The 17697-nt window shown below is 42.4% G+C and overlaps 1 protein-coding gene and 2 long non-coding RNA genes across 3 annotated transcripts in view; 1 reads left to right on the forward strand and 2 right to left on the reverse strand.

Annotated features, from left to right (window-relative positions):
• Nucleotides 1–3244: 3244 nt before the first annotated feature.
• LOC118495348 lies at nucleotides 3245–4079 on the forward strand. Its single transcript, XR_004897727.1, has 3 exons — nucleotides 3245–3404; nucleotides 3496–3706; nucleotides 3850–4079. It is a non-coding gene; the product is annotated as an uncharacterized LOC118495348 (long non-coding RNA).
• A 6065-nt stretch (nucleotides 4080–10144) lies between these two features.
• LOC118495347 overlaps nucleotides 10145–17697 on the reverse strand; it is a 17785-nt gene continuing 10232 nt past the window's right edge. The window contains exons 2-3 of the long non-coding RNA XR_004897726.1: nucleotides 11307–11309; nucleotides 10145–10154 (exon numbers count right to left, since the gene is read on the reverse strand). This is a non-coding gene — a long non-coding RNA (uncharacterized LOC118495347). The remainder of the gene's footprint in view (nucleotides 10155–11306; nucleotides 11310–17697) is intronic.
• Nucleotides 13744–14319, reverse strand: LOC118495346 (saxitoxin and tetrodotoxin-binding protein 2-like). The gene is made up of 2 exons (XM_036002545.1): nucleotides 14124–14319; nucleotides 13744–13919 (listed from the first exon to the last, which is right to left on the reverse strand). The coding sequence occupies exons 1-2, from the start codon at nucleotides 14259–14261 to the stop codon at nucleotides 13770–13772; spliced, it is 288 nt and encodes a 95-aa protein (XP_035858438.1). The 5' UTR covers nucleotides 14262–14319; the 3' UTR covers nucleotides 13744–13769.

Consider the following 17697-nt stretch of genomic DNA (forward strand, 5'->3'; position numbering starts at 1 on the left):
GCCACCCTATCATTGTCTGTGGGGATTTCAACGAGAATCACTTATCCAACGCAAGTAAGCCAATCCTTGAGCTGTTTCAGTCCCGGGGATATGTTCAAGTCATCACTGCTGCCACCACAGATAAGAACACACTTCTGGACCTCATTTTCATCTCTAAACTGCAGCATTGTCTCCACTCTGGTGTGATGAGAACATATTATAGTTATCATAATCCTGTATACTGTGTCATGTCCTCTAACAGTCCATAAAGATGGTAGTTGGGTTTAACAGATAAAGAAAAAGACAAAGAAAAAAAGGTCTGTACCTATAACCAAAGTGAGTGGGTGAAACATGTATTAATAACAGTTTGATTTAAAAGACTAAATTATTGCTGTACCAGATGTTAATCTCTATCCTGCACAGTTGGCAGGTAAAACAAAAATCCAATGAGCATTATGTTGTGTTTTTTCAGGATACCTCATTGTTGTTGGTCTCTGTTTCTCTTGCTATGTAAAGGAAACCCAATTTTGCTGTCACTCAACATATTGATGTACTTAATTTAGTAAGGTGAAAGACATTTTGTTTGGTAATCTTATATTTTGGCAGTATTGGATAATGTGATTGGTCATAATTATTTCAGGTAACCATATTATTATGAGATATACAGTGGTATGCATAAGTTTAGACACCCATGCTAAAGTTGACTAAAAAGAGGAAATTGATCTTAATGCCTTAATTTAAAAAAAATTGAAAAAATCCAACCTTTAAGGACACCAATTTTCTTTGTGAATGAATAATGTATCATAAATAACAGAATTTTCTTCCTTAAAATACAGGTGGCATAAGTATAGACACCACTGTGTTAAGTTCCCATAGAGGAAGGCAGATTCTTATTTTTAAAGGCCAGTTATTTCATGGATCAAGGATACTATGCATCCTGATAAAGTTCCCTTGGTCTTTGGAATAAAAATAGCCCCACATCATCACATACCCTTCACCATATCTCACGATTGGCATGGTTTTATTTCAGTTAGCCTCATAGCTAACTGAAATAAGATCCATATCAATGCAAACTTTATCAGGGTGCATAGTATCCTGGATCCATGAAATAACTGGCCTTTAAAAATAAAAATCTGCCTGCCTCTATGGGAATTTAACATAGGGGTGTCTATAGTTATGCCCCCTGTATTTTAAGGAAGAACATTTATTTATTTACGATACATTCTTCATTCACAAAGAAAATTGGTGTCCTTAAAGGCTGGATTTTTCCTCATTGTTTTAATTAAGGCATTAAGATCAATTTCCAAAAGATGATCTTTTTATTCCTATTTTTAGTCAACTTTAGCATGGGTGTCTAAACCTATGCATACCACTGTATTTACAACATATCTTCCCAAGTACAGCCCTAAACATTGTGACGGCCCCTGTGTGATCCAGTGGGGCCTCTCTCTCTCTGTGAGTTAGTGGGGAATAAAGCTCCACCTGGATCTGAACCCGACTCCCTTTCGATCGCCCGTGGGCGATGTAGGCCATCGCCCCACCCTTCCGAACGGAATTCGCCCATCTCTTAGGACCGACTGACCCATGTTCAACTGCTGTTCACATGGAACCCTTCTCCACTTTGGCCTTCAAAGTTCTCGTTTGAATATTTGCTACTACCACCAATATCTGCACCCGCAGCGGCTCCACCCGGGCCCACGCCCTAGGCTTCCATGCTCACCGCGGCGGCCCTCCTAATCGTCGCGGCATAGCCCTCGCGACTCCTGTTGCCGGCGACGGCCGGGTATGGACGCGACACCCCAGCGCCATCCATTTTCAGGGCTAGTTGATTCGGCCGTCGCCGGCAACAGGATTCCTCTTTTGTCATGGCCCTTGAGCCAGGTTGTGACAACATTCAGCAGCTGTGTGCTTTCCCCTGGACGAGAGACACAGTTCTCCTGTGTCCTCTGTGAGGACACCACCAGCTTTGGCCTCACCTCCTTCATCACAACTTCACCCAGCCAAGCACGACTGTCCAGACCAGTCGTGCTGGGCTGGGCTGGGGAGCAGCGCAGCAATTCTGGTCTAAAGCCACCAAGAGACAGCAGGAGACGATGGTGGTGGACGAAATCACCAGACTGGAGCAGGAGCGCTTCCACTTGAAGGCAATATCCCAGGGCATGCAAGGAGCCTGGACAAGATGGGATGCTACCAGCAACAGGCGTATCACCAGGGTAGACATCTGGAGAACTCCTCTATCCAGGCTCAGCTTCCTGTTGAGGGTGACCTACGATATCCTTCCATGCCCTAGGAATCTCACACTGTGGTATGGTGATAAAGTGGGCTGTCATCTATGCGGGAGCGTCAAGGTAAGCCTCCGACACACTTTGTCAGGATGCAGTGTGGCACTGACTCAAGGACTTTTCTGGTGGTGCCATGATCAAATCCTGACGAAACTGGCCAAGATCCTGGAGAGCTGTAGGGTGGCAGCAAACCATTCGCCGGCAACAGAAGAGCATGCCCTGGCAAGGTTTGTAAAGCCTGTAAAGCCTGGTGGTACACACCAATCTCCTACTCAGAAGAAGAGCAGCATGCTCGCACCTGGTAAACAGTGGCAGATGTTGGCAGACCTCAGGAAGCAGCTGGTCTTTCCAAGAGAGATTATGTGAAGGCAGCTGCAGGGGGTGGCGGGGAGACGTCCCCAGCATGCCAGCGGGCCTGGAGATGTACTGGTCTTGGTGGCGAAACATCTGTGAACGGTGGCCTCCAGCTGATGACCCTGCAGCTGACCTAATGGCACCGGGGTAGGTGCGACAGGCTGAAAAGCCAAAGCAGGAAATACCACCTCACCTGTACAACAAACTGAAGACCAACAACAACCAAGAACAGAAGCTTTAGCAGCAGCAGCAGCAGCTTAACTGTCCATCAACAATGGACGAACAATGGACAGACAATCACTGTTGGACCACACAGGGACACTTTTACCTTCGTGCTAGCCAGTCATTCTTCCAAGCAGAGGATGAGATAACACCTGCCTGCCTTTGCTTCACCTTCTCTATAGTTCTAAAAACTGAAACAATGGACCACCACTGCCTGCTTTCCACCTGACAGCGCTTAAGAGTCTTCACAACCGAAGGTAATTATTCTAATTTCATATGTGCTTTCTATATTGCTTTAATTGTGTCTTTATTCCTGTATTCACTTTGTAATAATGCAGCAATTTTGCAACACCGTTGTTACAGCTAGCAGTACATTGTCATTTAAATGAACTTTTTCCTGCAGGTCTGCCTCTGCTGTGATCACTCCACTTCACACAGTGGAGACAATCAGGACTTTAAAGAAGGCTAAACATGACAATAAGCTGAACCTCATTCATCCTTCCTAAACTACTCTGTGTAAAATGGCACTGGACAGAAATGTTGTGTTGCCCTGCAGCAGTGTTCAAGGTATTACATTATTGTGTATTATGTAACTTTTGAACATGTTTTTTGCATGGTCTGCAGTTTATTACAACAACTTTCTGTTTTCTCTTGTCAGGACCCGCTTCATTCTCCTACGTCCACAGCTTCGCATCCAATGCTGCGCACAGTTCAGTAAAGCCTAACTACTGTTGACATTTGGCGAGTGATCAGGTGAACTGATGCGGAGAACCAAACTTACGCTGATCATTCATTAGTCAGTCATCACTGTCACAGAGACAGCTCCTCCTCAGTGCAGCATTATATTTCACCCTAACCAAGTTGTAAAGGTAACTGTTATTTGTATTAACTTAGTACAAGATCCCTTTTTGACCAGAGAACTAACAAAAACACTGATGGCATTACTGTTTGTGGTTGCTATTTGCATTAGGAATGCAAGGGATAATTTTTTTTTACTGTTTTTCAATCTAAGGCCTCTGCTCCTGCCATCTGCGGCCAGATACCTGGAAGCAGCAGTTCTACAGTCCCTGGATCATCAAAGGTCACAATGTTACAGCCCCTTACATCTTCACAATTACACTGTGCTCTGTTAAGAGTTTTGGTTTGTGCCAACAATGGACGGATTCAACAATTAGCAACTTACGCTACTGACCCATGGACACTGACTCTAAGACACCAATTTATTTTGGTACATTGATAATTTATATATATATTGTATAATTAGAACAGTGTATGCTTATTTTGTATTTCATCACAATTAATATATTTTATTTTATTAATTTATTTTACATGTCACCGTTCTTTTTCCTTCATTATCTGTTTTCTTGGAAGACACAACATATATATATATATATATATATATACAGAAGGATAAGGAAAGGATGACATGGAATATATTTTACAAAAATTATAATTATTAGTGTGGGGTTTGAGCTGGTAGGCATGTTAAAGAATTTTCACATGTGTAAACTCGGCCTTGGGCTAATCTAAACCCTATTGAAAAGCTATGACAGTGTTTAAATTGAAGAATCAAAGCTGAACATTTTGTCTTCAGATTGCCCAAAATACATGACTTGGTTAAATAAGCATGGTCAAAAGAACTAGTCAAGAACTACTGTTCCTATGATTGTCACCTAACCAGAAGACAATCAAGTAACTCTAACCCTATGTTCCTTCAAAGTCAAGGATAACCCTGAATTATTTTAAAGGTTCAGTACACTGAGCTAAATGTCTGGATAACACATTTAAAATGAGTGTGTTGGTATGATTTTCAGTACAGATACTGCAGCTTGAGACATTATTTGGGTTTTTTAGCCTTCAGTCTAACAACCATGTAAAAAGCCTTTATTTGTAGGGTTGAACAACAATGTAAACCATTGAAACATACTGTACTGACCCATCTGGCTGCCTAAACAGTACGACACCAATAGTATTTAAGTTATTTTTATTATTTATCTCCACCTTATATGATTTATACATTGTATCCTTATTTTTCTGTTTCAGTACAATTCATATATTTTATTTTTATTTATTTTTCAAGTCACCTTTCTGTTTTCCCTCTTTTGTCCCTCCTCTTTTGGGATTTCAGTAAACTGAGCTAAATGTTGTGATAACGTTTAAAATGACAGCGATTGTCAGTACAGGGTGACTGCAGCTTGAACCAAAAATGGGATATTAGCCTCAGTCTAACCACCATGTAAAAAGCCTTTAATGGTAGGGCTTCGGCCGGCTGCACACTGGCTGCGTGGCGTGTCCGTTCCTATTTTGGCTCCTATGTTAACAGATTAGAGCTTTCACACTGTCTGTGTGACACGCACGACTCAGGCACAGCGAAAACGCGTGCATGCTAGAAACAGAAAGTGTTTCCAGGCAAAATAGAATACGAAAAGATGTTTATATGTCATTTTGACACAAATACATTTAATAAATGACATTTTGATGTTTGAAAGTCTCTATGTTTTGACATAAATGCAGATATAAATGTAATTTAAAGAAATAATAAATAATTATCGATTTTCAAATTTCGTACCTGTCAATACAGAGCAAAATATTCTGTAGCCTATTTCGCCATCAATACTGCCGATGTTGTCTTTGCTGTAATCAGGTCGGTATATATTTATGTTTGTCATGAAATATACTACTGCTTGAGTGCAGTAAATCAATGGGAAACATACATGTATACAGACAAGACTAGCAGCTGTAGCGCTGTGTGTGTAAAGACATAGAAAACGCCACGCAGCCGCCACGCAACAGAAGCGGCACGCTCACGCCACGCAGCCAGTGTGTAGCTGGCCTAACAATATTGTAAACCAATGAAACATACATTATGGACCCATTTGATGTTATCACAATTGATATATTTAATTTTCAGTTAGTTTAGTTGATAGGACATAGGCCTACTGATGGGGACAATATACAGTGGTGTGAAAAAGTGTTTGTCCCCTTCCTGATTTGTTATTTTTTTGCATGTTTGTTACACCTAAATGTTTCAGATCGTCAAACAAATTTAATTATAATACAAAGATAACACAAGTAAACACAAAATACAGTTATTAAAGGTTTTTATTATTAAGGAAAAAATCCAAACCTACATGGCCCTGTGTGAAAAAGTGTTTGCCCCCCCCGCGCTGTTAAAACATAACTTCCCAGGAGTGGCCGGCCGACCAAATTTACCCCAAAAGTGCAGTGACGACTCATCCAAGAGGTCACAAAAGACCTCACAACAACATCCAAACTGCAGGCCTCACTTGCCTCTGTTAAGGTCAGTGTTCATGACTCCACCATAACAAAGAGACCTGCATGCATGTGAGAGTTCAGGGACGAAAACCACTGCTGAGCAAAAAGAACATTAAGGCTCGTCTCATTTTTGCCAGAAAACATCTTGATCATCCCCAAGACTTTTGGGAAAATACTCTGTGGACTGACGAGACAACCACATTTCAGAAAGAGAACATAATAACAACAGTAATGTGATGGTCTGGGCCTGTTTTGCTGCTTCAGGACCTGGAAGACTTGCTGCGATAAATGGAACCATGAATTCTGCTGTCTACCAAATAATCCTGAAGGACAATGTCCGGCCATATGTTCTTGACCTCAAGCTGAAGCGAACTTGGGTTCTGCAACAGGACAATGATCCAAAGCACATCAACAAGTCCACCTCTGAATAGCTAAAGAAAAACAAAACATAGACTTTGGAGTGGCCTAGTCAAAGTCCTGACCTGAATCATATTGTGATGCTGTGGCATGACCTTAAAAGTAAGTTCATGCTCGAAAACCCTTCAATGTGGCTGAATGACAACAATTCTGCAAAGATGAGTGGGCCAAAATGCCTCCACAGCACTGTAAAAGACTCAATGCAAGGTATTGCAAACGCCTGATTGCAGTTGTTGCTGCTAAGGCTGGCCCAAACAGTTATTAGACTTAGGGCGCAATCACTTTTTCACACAGGGCCATGTAGGTTTGGATTTTGTTTTCCCTTAATAATAACAACCTTCATTTAAAAACTGCATTTTGTGTTTACTTGTGTTAACTTTGACTAATATTTAAATTTGTTTGATGATCTGAAACATTTAAGTGTGACAAACATGCAAAAAAATACGAAATCAGGAAGGGGGCATCCTTGGGCCCTGCCTTAAAGAACTAGTAGAAAAACAATTACTGTTTAGGCACTATGGATTTTGGTTTTGCAAGAATTGCTGTATTGTATTTTTCTATGTTCTATTTATTTATTTAAAAAACAAAAAAACTATATTCTAAACCATTGCAACATACAGTATTAACCCATTGGGCTCACTGGCTGCCTTTCTGTCAACAGTATGACAACAATTTTATTTTATTTATTTATTTTCATGCCTCAGTTTTTTTTTAATCACAATTAATATTGTTTATTTATTTTCATATCAAACTTTCCTTTCCCTCATGATCTGTTTTCTAACAGATACATGACAGATGTAGAAGTAGTAGAAAACAATTACTGTTTAGGGATATGGATTGTGGTGTTGCAAGTAACCAATTTGTTATTAATACATATTTCACAGTGTTTTTTCTCAGCTACCATCTTTACCATGTTTTCCTGACTCGGGACTACAGGTGAAAATTAGCATTTATGCTATAACCTGGCTCATTTACAGTCTGTACAGAAATGTTAGATTGTTCATTAATGTGCACTGTCCCGGATAAATAAATACATAAATTACTGACTGTTAGAGGGAATTTGCAAGTTTTTTTCTTTGGTACTTTGTTTTTGGAAACTGTTTTTGGAAACAGTAAGTTTCTTTCTGGTTGGCCAATGTGTCCCCATGGTGTTGGATCTTTTTTACATTTCTAATTTTCTTTTAAATTCATTTTAGCTCATTTTAATGATGTTCAATTAATTAAAATATTCAATTCAATTCAGTTCAATTTTATTTATAGTATCAAATCATAACAAGAGTTATCTCGAGACACTTTACAGATAGAGTAGGTCTAGACCACACTCTATAAAGCCCCAACAATTCCAATAGTTCCCCCAAGAGCAAGCATTAGCAGTGGCTATTGCGACAGTGGCGAGGAAAAACTCCCTTTTAGGAAGAAACCTCGGCAGACCCAGACTCTTGGTGGGCGGTGTCTGACGGTTGGGGTTATGACGGTACAGGATGTAGCGTGGCACAGCAGAGCATGGGTGGACGCGGTGGACGCAGCAGGACGTAGTCGGGCATTGCAGGGAATCGCAGAGCGTAGCAGGGTGTAGCAGGTCCATAGCCACAGCTGCACCCAAGACCCAGGTCTTGGTGTCGCCCTAATCCGAGGCGATGTTCTGGGTGAAGAAGAAACATAANCAAACTGAGTGTGTGTGTGTGTGCATCACATCCACAAGCGAACGTCATCCACAAGCGACAGCAGTCGGCGGGGACGAGGCAGCCGGCAGCTGCCTTCAACCTCCTACCTAACAGTCGGCTCTATCGCCTAGTTTTTATTATACTAATAAAGTGTTTTTAAAACCAAAGACACATTTTTACGTGTAAGTAAGTATTAGCCTCACGCTAATTTATCAAGACTAGGCCTACCGGCTAAACTAACGCTAGCTTCATGGCTACCTCTACACCTGGCGAGTCCCCACTCCCCCTCAGGATTTCCTCGTTGTTCAATAATACAAACAAAGAAATTGCTGACCTCAGGGAAGATGTTCGTCGGCTTTCCGAGGACTTAAAAACCAAAGATGCTTTGTTAACCGCCTGCTTGGACGTGGCTCATAATCAGTCGCTCCGGATCTCATCTCTCTCGGCGGCCTTCCAGGATACCGCGCCATGGGACCCAGCTGCCTGCCCACGCCCATCGTCCTGCTCGACACCGGTTATCAAGCCACCCTGGACTGAGGTGGTTTGCGGCCGAAAGAGAGCCTCGGGTAGGGCTCCATCGCCTCCTGCCCTCAGCCTCTCCAACCGCTTCAATGCTTTGTCGGAGTCGGAGCCGGTGGTGGCCAGTGCGGCTCACCGGGCTCGCCCCGCTTCAAAGCAGACTGACCAGCCGTCGTCACGGAAGACGATTGCTACCGCGCGGCGAAAGCTTCTGAGGGATGCGGTAGTCAGACGGTCCGGTGGCCTACACTGCCTGGATCAGCCAAATGACAACGTTCCTCAAAAACAATCTCCACAACCGAACGGTAAGCATTCTTCCTCTTCTTTTCCCTGCCCATCTGAAACCGACACTGACTGTTTTGCTCCCGTCACCGGCTACCCACACCCCCCCACTCCTCGTCCGCTCTTCCCCCTAACCACAGTAATTATTGGGGACTCCATCACTAGAGACCTACGGTTTCATAATGCTGTCACACACTGTTTTCCCGGAGCCAAAGTTGCAGACATCCTGGCTAAAGTTATGGACCTGATACCCTCATTTCCGACCTCTATCAAACGCATCGTGGTCCATTGTGGACATAACGACATGTCCACTCGGATTCAGGAGTGTGAGCGCACAAGGCGAGACTTTACCACTCTCATTGAGGCTTTAAAAAGCACTGGGAAGTCGGTTTTTATTTCGGGCCCACTTCCATCTCTAGGTCGCGGATCAGGCCTCTTTAGCAGACTACTCTCCCTTAACACCTGGCTCCAGCTCACATGCAGTATTCACAGGATAGGTTTTATTGACAACTTCAATCTGTTTTGGGAACGTGGCTCCCTGTTCAGCAGGGATGGGATTCATCCCAATACACGCGGAAGCCAGATGCTACGTGGAAATTTGCACCACGCCCTGCATACCCAGACCTCTGATTGACTGTTTACATCCCGTAAACACTCCCACAAGCACACTGACCAGACACACTCTCCCAAAGTCAATAATCAGAGATACAGCGCTATACGCCCCTCTGTGCTCCCTTCAGAGCAATCACCCATTCATAATCCCATAACCACCGTGTCTGTCCCCCGACTGAGACCGTTTAAACCAAACACTAATAAAAGAGGTGCTATACTAAACAACCTAATTGGAATTAAAACAACCACTGCAACGACAGAACAGAATAGGAAAATCAAATGTGGGCTATTAAATATTAGATCTCTGTCATCGAAAGCATTATTGGTAAACGAATTGATATCAGATAACCACATTGATTTATTCTGCCTCACCGAAACCTGGCTGGGCCATGACGAATATGTTAGTTTAAACGAAGCCACTCCTCCCAGTCATAATAATACCCAAATTCCACGAGGCTCAGGCCGAGGAGGGGGAGTTGCAGCCATATTTGACTCGAGCCTGTTAATTAATCCTAAACCTAAACTAAATTATAACTCGTTTGAAAGCCTTGTTCTTAATCTTCAACACCCAACATGGAAAACAGTACAGCCAATTATATTCGTTGTTGTTTACCGAGCACCAGGTCCATATTCTGAGTTTTTATCTGAATTCTCAGAGTTTTTATCATGCGTAGTCCTTCAATCAGACAAAGTACTTATTGTAGGTGATTTTAATATCCATGTGGACATTGAGAGCAATAGCCTTAGTACTGCTTTCAATTCACTGCTAGATTCTATTGGTTTCAGTCAGAGGGTGCATAAGGCCACGCACTGTTTTAACCACACCCTCGACCTTGTGCTAGAATATGGCATCAAAATTGACGATTTAATAGTATTTCCGCAGAATCCTTTATTATCAGACCATTTTTAATAACTTTCGAATTCCTACTACCAGACTATACGAAATTAAATAAAAGTTTCTACACTAGATGCTTATCTGACAGTGCTATAGCTAAATTTAAGGAAGCTATTCCAACAGCACTTAACTCAATGTCATGCCTTAATATAACAGAGGACTGTTACGTTAACTCTAGTCCCTCCCAACTTGATAACTTTGTAGACGCTGCTACGGCCTGCCTACGGACTACTTTAGACTCGGTTGCTTCTCTCAAAAAGAAGATGATGAAGGAAAGGAAACTAGCACCTTGGTATAACTCCCAAACTCGCAAATTAAAACAAATCTCACGAAAACTTGAAAGTAAATGGCGTTCCACCAAACTGGAAGAATCTCGTGTGGATTGGCAAGATAGTCTAAAAAATTATAGGAGGGCCCTCAGAAATGCCAGATCAGACTATTACTCAACACTAATAGAAGAAAATAAGAACAACCCAAGGTTTCTTTTCAGCACTGTAGCCAGGCTGACAGATAGTCACAGCTCTATTGAGCCATCTATTCCTATAGCTCTGAGCAGTGATGACTTCATGACCTTTTTTAATGATAAAATTATAACAATTAGAGAAAAAATTCATCACCTTCTGCCCACAGCTTCCAACGACTCACCATTGGGCGCAGGAGGGCTAGAGAGAACGATAAGACCTGATACTTATTTAGACGGCTTTTATCCTTTAGACCTCCAACAATTAATGTTAAGGGTCTCTTCAGCTAAGCCAACTACCTGTCTCTTAGACCCCATTCCAACGAAGCTACTTAAAGAAGCACTACCTGTGGTCAACACCACATTACTAGATACGATCAATATGTCCTTATTAACGGGTCACGTACCGCAGTCTTTTAAAGTAGCTGTGATAAAACCTATTCTGAAAAAACCCACCCTCGACCCTGAGGTCTTAGCCAACTATAGACCTATATCTAACCTCCCGTTTCTCTCCAAAATCCTTGAGAAGGTAGTCGCTAATCAATTGTGTGACTTTCTGCATAGAAATAGTCTATTTGAAGACTTTCAGTCAGGATTTAGAATGCATCATAGCACAGAGACGGCACTGGTGAAAATCACTAACGACCTTCTAACTGCTGCTGACAAAGGACTTGTCTCCGTACTTGTCTTATTAGATCTTAGTGCTGCATTCGACACTATTGACCATACCATCCTCTTACAGAGACTGGAACATTTAGTTGGCATTAAAGGAATCGCACTAAGCTGGTTTAAGTCCTATTTTTCTGAGCGATCCCAATTTGTTAATATTAACGATAAACCATCCAAATACGCTAAAGTTAGCCATGGCGTTCCTCAAGGCTCAGTGCTTGGACCAATTCTATTCTCTTTATATATGCTTCCTCTAGGCAATATTATTAGGAAACACTCAATTAACTTTCACTGTTACGCAGACGACACCCAATTATATCTGTCAATCAAGCCAGACGAAAGCGGTCAGTTAGCTAAACTTCAAGCGTGCATTAAAGATATAAAATCCTGGATGACCCACAATTTTCTGATGTTGAACTCAAACAAAACGGAAGTTATTGTGCTGGGACCCAAGCACCACCGAACTTCATTATCTAAATATATAGCTACCCTAGATGGTATCGCCCTGGCCTCCAGCACTACTGTCAGAAATCTAGGAGTCATTTTTGACCAGGATCTATCCTTTAACGCCCACTTAAAACAAACCTCAAGAACAGCCTTTTTCCATCTTCGTAACATTGCCAAAATCAGGAACATCCTGTCTCAAAACGATGCTGAAAAACTAGTCCATGCATTCGTAACTTCCCGGCTGGACTACTGTAATTCTTTACTATCAGGCTGCTCAAATAAGTCCCTCAAGACCCTCCAGCTGATCCAGAATGCTGCAGCACGTGTTCTGACAAGAACTAACAAAAGAGATCACATTTCTCCTGTATTAGCTTCTCTGCATTGGCTTCCTGTAAAATCCAGGATTGAATTTAAAATCCTTCTCCTGACCTACAAAGCACTAAATGGTCAAGCACCATCATACATAGAAGAGCTTTTAGTACCTTATTGTCCCACTAGAGCACTACGCTCCCAGAACTCAGAGCTACTTGTGGTTCCTAGAGTCTCTAAAAGTAGAATGGGAGCCAGAGCCTTCAGCTACCAGGCTCCTCTCCTGTGGAACCAGCTCCCAACTTGGGTTCGGGGGGCTGACACCGTCGCCACATTTAAGAATAAACTGAAAACCATCATCTTTGATAAAGCTTATAGTTAGGGAGTGAGGAGTTGCAGCATAGTAGAGTAGAGTAGAGGGAGGCAGGAAGTACAAGCCCGTTCCGGCAGGGGAGAGTACGAGCCCGGTCCAGGGCCCCTCTCTTTAGCCTGCCTCTCTTAGTTATACTATTATAACTCTAGACTGCTGTGGGAAGCTCCTTCCAAGGACACAATGAGCCGCTCCCTCTTCTCTCTTTTCACTTGTCTCCTTTTGTGTGCATCTTAGTCCCAGAAATGCCTGTTACTAACCTATCTCTGGGGAGTTTTCTCCCCGGAGTCCCTTTGCTTCTTCTTCACCCAGAACATCGCCTTGGAATTGGGTGGCACCTACACCGGGGTCCTGGGTGCAGCTGACGCTATGGACTTACTACACCCTGCTACGCTCTGCATTTCCCCGCAGTGTCCGACTGCGTCCTGCCGCGTCCAACCGCGTCCACCCAGGCTGCTGTGCCACACTACACCCCGTAACGCCCTGCTGTGCCCTACTATGACATGAACTACTATGACTACCATTGTGATCACTGCTTCACTATCTTTATTATGACTATTATTGCCACCATTCACCACTCCCCCAACTGGTGCCGTCAGACACCGCCTACCAAGAGTCTGGGTCTGTCCGAGGTTTCTTCCTAACAAAAAAAAAGGGAGTTTTTCCTTGCCACTGTCGCAATAGCTACTGCTAATGCTTGCTCTTGAGGCAACCACTGTAATAATTGGGGCTTCGTAAAGTACAGAGTTTGGTCTAGACCTACTCTATCTGTAAAGTGTCTCGAGATAACTCTTGTTATGATTTGATACTATAAATAAAATTGAATTGAATTGAATTGAACTGCGACTGTTTTCACAACGTTAATGACGTGTTTGATACCGCGACTGTTACCTTCTCTGGAACTATAGCTTCATTTTTCTCCAATCCAGGAATGCTGTGTGGACTAGCCAGACCCTCCTCCGCAGCGCTGTGGAGGAAGGTCTGTCAAAGTGAGACTATGTAAGCTCTGAACTCACATGAACTTGGTCCTCTCTGTGAACATGACCATCTTGTTGTCATCGTGGAGTCTGAACTCGACGTGCGAGCTGGTGACGTTTAGAGCTAGTGCGTTGCCTTTGTCGTGGTCAGTGACGGACCAGACTAGGACCCAGTCCCCGAAAATCTGCAGAGAGAGGGAGGGAGGGGGGGGACAACAGGCTCAGATTATTATTCTAAGTGTCTGACAACATTAAAGGATCCCTACAGAGATAAAGCTTTTTGTTTAACATGAAACAGCCCAGAAATCACCATCAGAAAAAAGAAAATTCTGATATATACATACATACCCCCCCCTAAGACCTAATTGTAGGAGCAGAATCAGACTTACCTTGTGCATGTCTTTTGTTTGCAGCGTTACGTTCAGACCGTGGCAGTCTTCGGGGCCCGCTGCGGCGGAGCTGCCGATCGCTGCAAGCAGCAGCATCTGCAGCAGCGTCTGCAGCATGGCTCTCTTCACAACACTCATCCTGCTCTGAGACAAAAATCAAATGCACTGTCTGCTCTCTCTGGGATCTGTCGGGGACTGCACAGTGAGGACAGGGAAGCACGTCGGGTTTATAACGNTCACAGACTTCAAAGGGTGTTTTCACTGGTCATACGTTACCATGACAACCCTTTCACAGACAGTTGACTTGAATACTACAGGCAGTAATATGAACATTAGTCTACAGCTTTTGCGTTCCACTTCTGTCTGACTGTCTCTGTCTCTCTTTGTCTGTCTCTGTCTCTCTTTCTCTCTGTCTCTGTCTGTCTGTCTGTCTCATGTCTCTCTCTGTCTCTCTGTTTGTCTGTCTGTCTCTCTCTGTCTGTCTCTGTCTCTCTCTTTCTCTCTCTCTCTCTCTGTCTGTCTATTCAGACACAGAAAAACACACACAGACACACACACACACACACACACACACACACAGACACACACATAGACACACACACAGACGCACACACACACACACACAGACACAGACACACACAAACACACACGCACACAAACACACACACAGACACACGCACACAGACACAGACACACACACAGACACACACACACACACACACACACACACACACAGACACACACAAAAACACACACAAAAACACAGACACACACACACACACACAAACACACAGACACACACACACACACACACACAAAAACACACATAAAAACACAGAGACACACACACAAACACACACACACACACACACACACACACACAGACACACACACAAACACACACACAGACACAGACACACACACACAGACACACACACGTTCACACCAACACACATACGCAGACACACACACACACACAGACACACACACACACACACACACACACACAGACACGCACACACACAAACACACACACAGACACACACACACAAACACACACACAGACACACGCACACAGACACAGACACACACACACACACACACGCATACAGACACACACACACACACACACACACACACACCAACACACATACGCAGACACACACACACACACACACACACACACACACACACACACACACACACACACACACACACACACACACACACACACACACACACACACAGACACACACACACACAAACCCACACACAGACACACGCACACTGACACACACACACACAGACACACACACACACAAACACACACAGACACACGCACACAGACACACACACACACACACACACACACACACACACACACAGACACACACACACACACACACACAAACACACACACACAAAAACACACACTGTCTCTCACTTATTAGCATTAGCAGGTGTGGTGAGAAATGATCAAAGACAGGCTTTATAATTGCTACAGGAACATTAAGCATCTCTACAGATGATAGTGTAGTGTATATGGTCCACACCTTTGGTGTGGGAGATCCAGGTTCAAATCCTGCTGTGATACTTCAGTCAATATGTCCCTGATTGAGATGTCATTTCACTCTTTCAATTATTCTCACTACTTCAACTTATTCTTACGGATTTAAGCTATTCAACCAGTTTAGCTTTAACAATTCAGCTATTCATGTTTTATTTTGGCTTTCTCTTTTTCCTCTCCTCTCTCTCTTTCTCTCCTCTCTTCTCTCCTTCTCTCCTTCTCTCTGTCCTCTCTTTCCTTTTGTTCAGCCCCATTCTTTTCACGTAATATTTCACATCTCATATCAGCTAAATTGATGCTTTTTCGTTGTATGCAGTGTCTGATAATAATACAAAGTATTTCTTCTTTCAGCCGTTTTAGGTAATTCATTTAAACCTTTATCTTTGACAGTATTACAGTTTAAGCTTTTCTAACAATGTATTTTAGTTATTCACTAAGGTAATGCACTTTAGCTTCCAACTCTAACAATTTTCCTGATTTTTTAGCAGTGTAGTGCATTTGAGCTTTAAGATTTTTCGTACTATTGTTTCATATTTCTGCATTTGTGAGTGATTATCAGTTAGAAAATAAACTCAAACCTCACAATGTTTTACTTATTTTGTCCTTATTCAACTTTTAAAGCCAACAGTTCAGTTTAGCATAAGCTTTTAACTTTTTAATGAAATTCATACGTATTAAAACTATTTCCACTGTTTCAACTACTCTCACTACTTCAACTTCTTCTTACTGATTTAAACTATTCAACCAGTTTAGCTTTAGCAATTCAGCTATTAAGCATTCCCACGCATTTTCCGCAGGAAATGCATTTTCTAGTTAGTGGGAATGCTGTTCAGCAGCATTCCAACTATTGTTATCCTGTTCTTTCTTTATTATTCTGCTGCTTCTTCTTCTTCTTATTCCGTACGTTTTTTGGCTCTCTGTAACTTCTGCATACTTTCAGCTATTAAAACCATTCAACTTTTAAAATGTTCAGCTCTTTCAGCTAATGATGGGACTTCTTCAACTTTTTTTCTACTATTTATACTTTTTAAAATATTCAGCTTTTTATGACTTTTTTTAACATTGAAGTCAATGAGAGCATGCTTCAAATCCTTAAAATCTTCTTCCGCTCCCAAAATTTTCAGCTCCTTCATACTTTCACCTACAGACGCCAAACAAACTTTAAAATGTTCACAAAATATTCAGTTATCCGGCTCTATCTTTTCAGTTTGATATCTTTTACAGTTTTTGTAAAAAAGCTGTTTAAGTTTAGTGATCATTTCAGGATTTTTCTGCGTTTCTAGTGAGTGTGTATTGCGTGTCCTAGAGTGGATGATGTCATCGCCAGAGCACAGAACGTTCAAAAAAATATCTTTGTCCCCTCTCTATAAATTGCTCTCACGCCCACAATATCTACTTGTCATACACAATTTATACATCAAAACGTAGGTATTTTTGTCTAGTTTCAGCCAATGTGCTCAGTTATGCGATACGCCTTATACTTCTGGCTCGATGAGCTTCCAAATGACAAGAGTTCCACATCTCTGTCCATCCACTGCCCTGTTTAACATTCTTCACATTTCTGAGCGAAACGCAGAGCAAACCACTTTTTTAAATCGCTGATATGCCTACATTTTTAAGTTTATCAACATAAATTTTACATGAATACGTTCACAAAGGTCTTGTGGTGCTCACGATTACATCATTTCACCAATAGAACTTATCGTTTTAGCAGTCTGAGGCTTTATTTCAGAGCTTGCTCTGTGTCTTTGAATAGCTCCAGTGGGGCACAGCTGACAGTTTCAGCAGGTGACACGGTCGTTAACATGATTAAAGATCAAAGAGATCTCATCACAGACTTCAAAGGGTGTTTTCACTGGTCATACGTTACCATGACAACCCATTCACAGACAGTCAACTTGAATACTACAGGCAGTAATATGAACATTAGTCTACATCTTTAGTGTTCCACTTCTGTCTGACAGTCTCTGTCTGTCTGTCTCTGTCTCTGTCTCTCTCTGTCTCTCT

The sequence above is a fragment of the Sander lucioperca genome, chromosome 6, assembly GCF_008315115.2.
Source record: "Sander lucioperca isolate FBNREF2018 chromosome 6, SLUC_FBN_1.2, whole genome shotgun sequence".
Taxonomy (NCBI): domain Eukaryota; kingdom Metazoa; phylum Chordata; class Actinopteri; order Perciformes; family Percidae; genus Sander; species Sander lucioperca.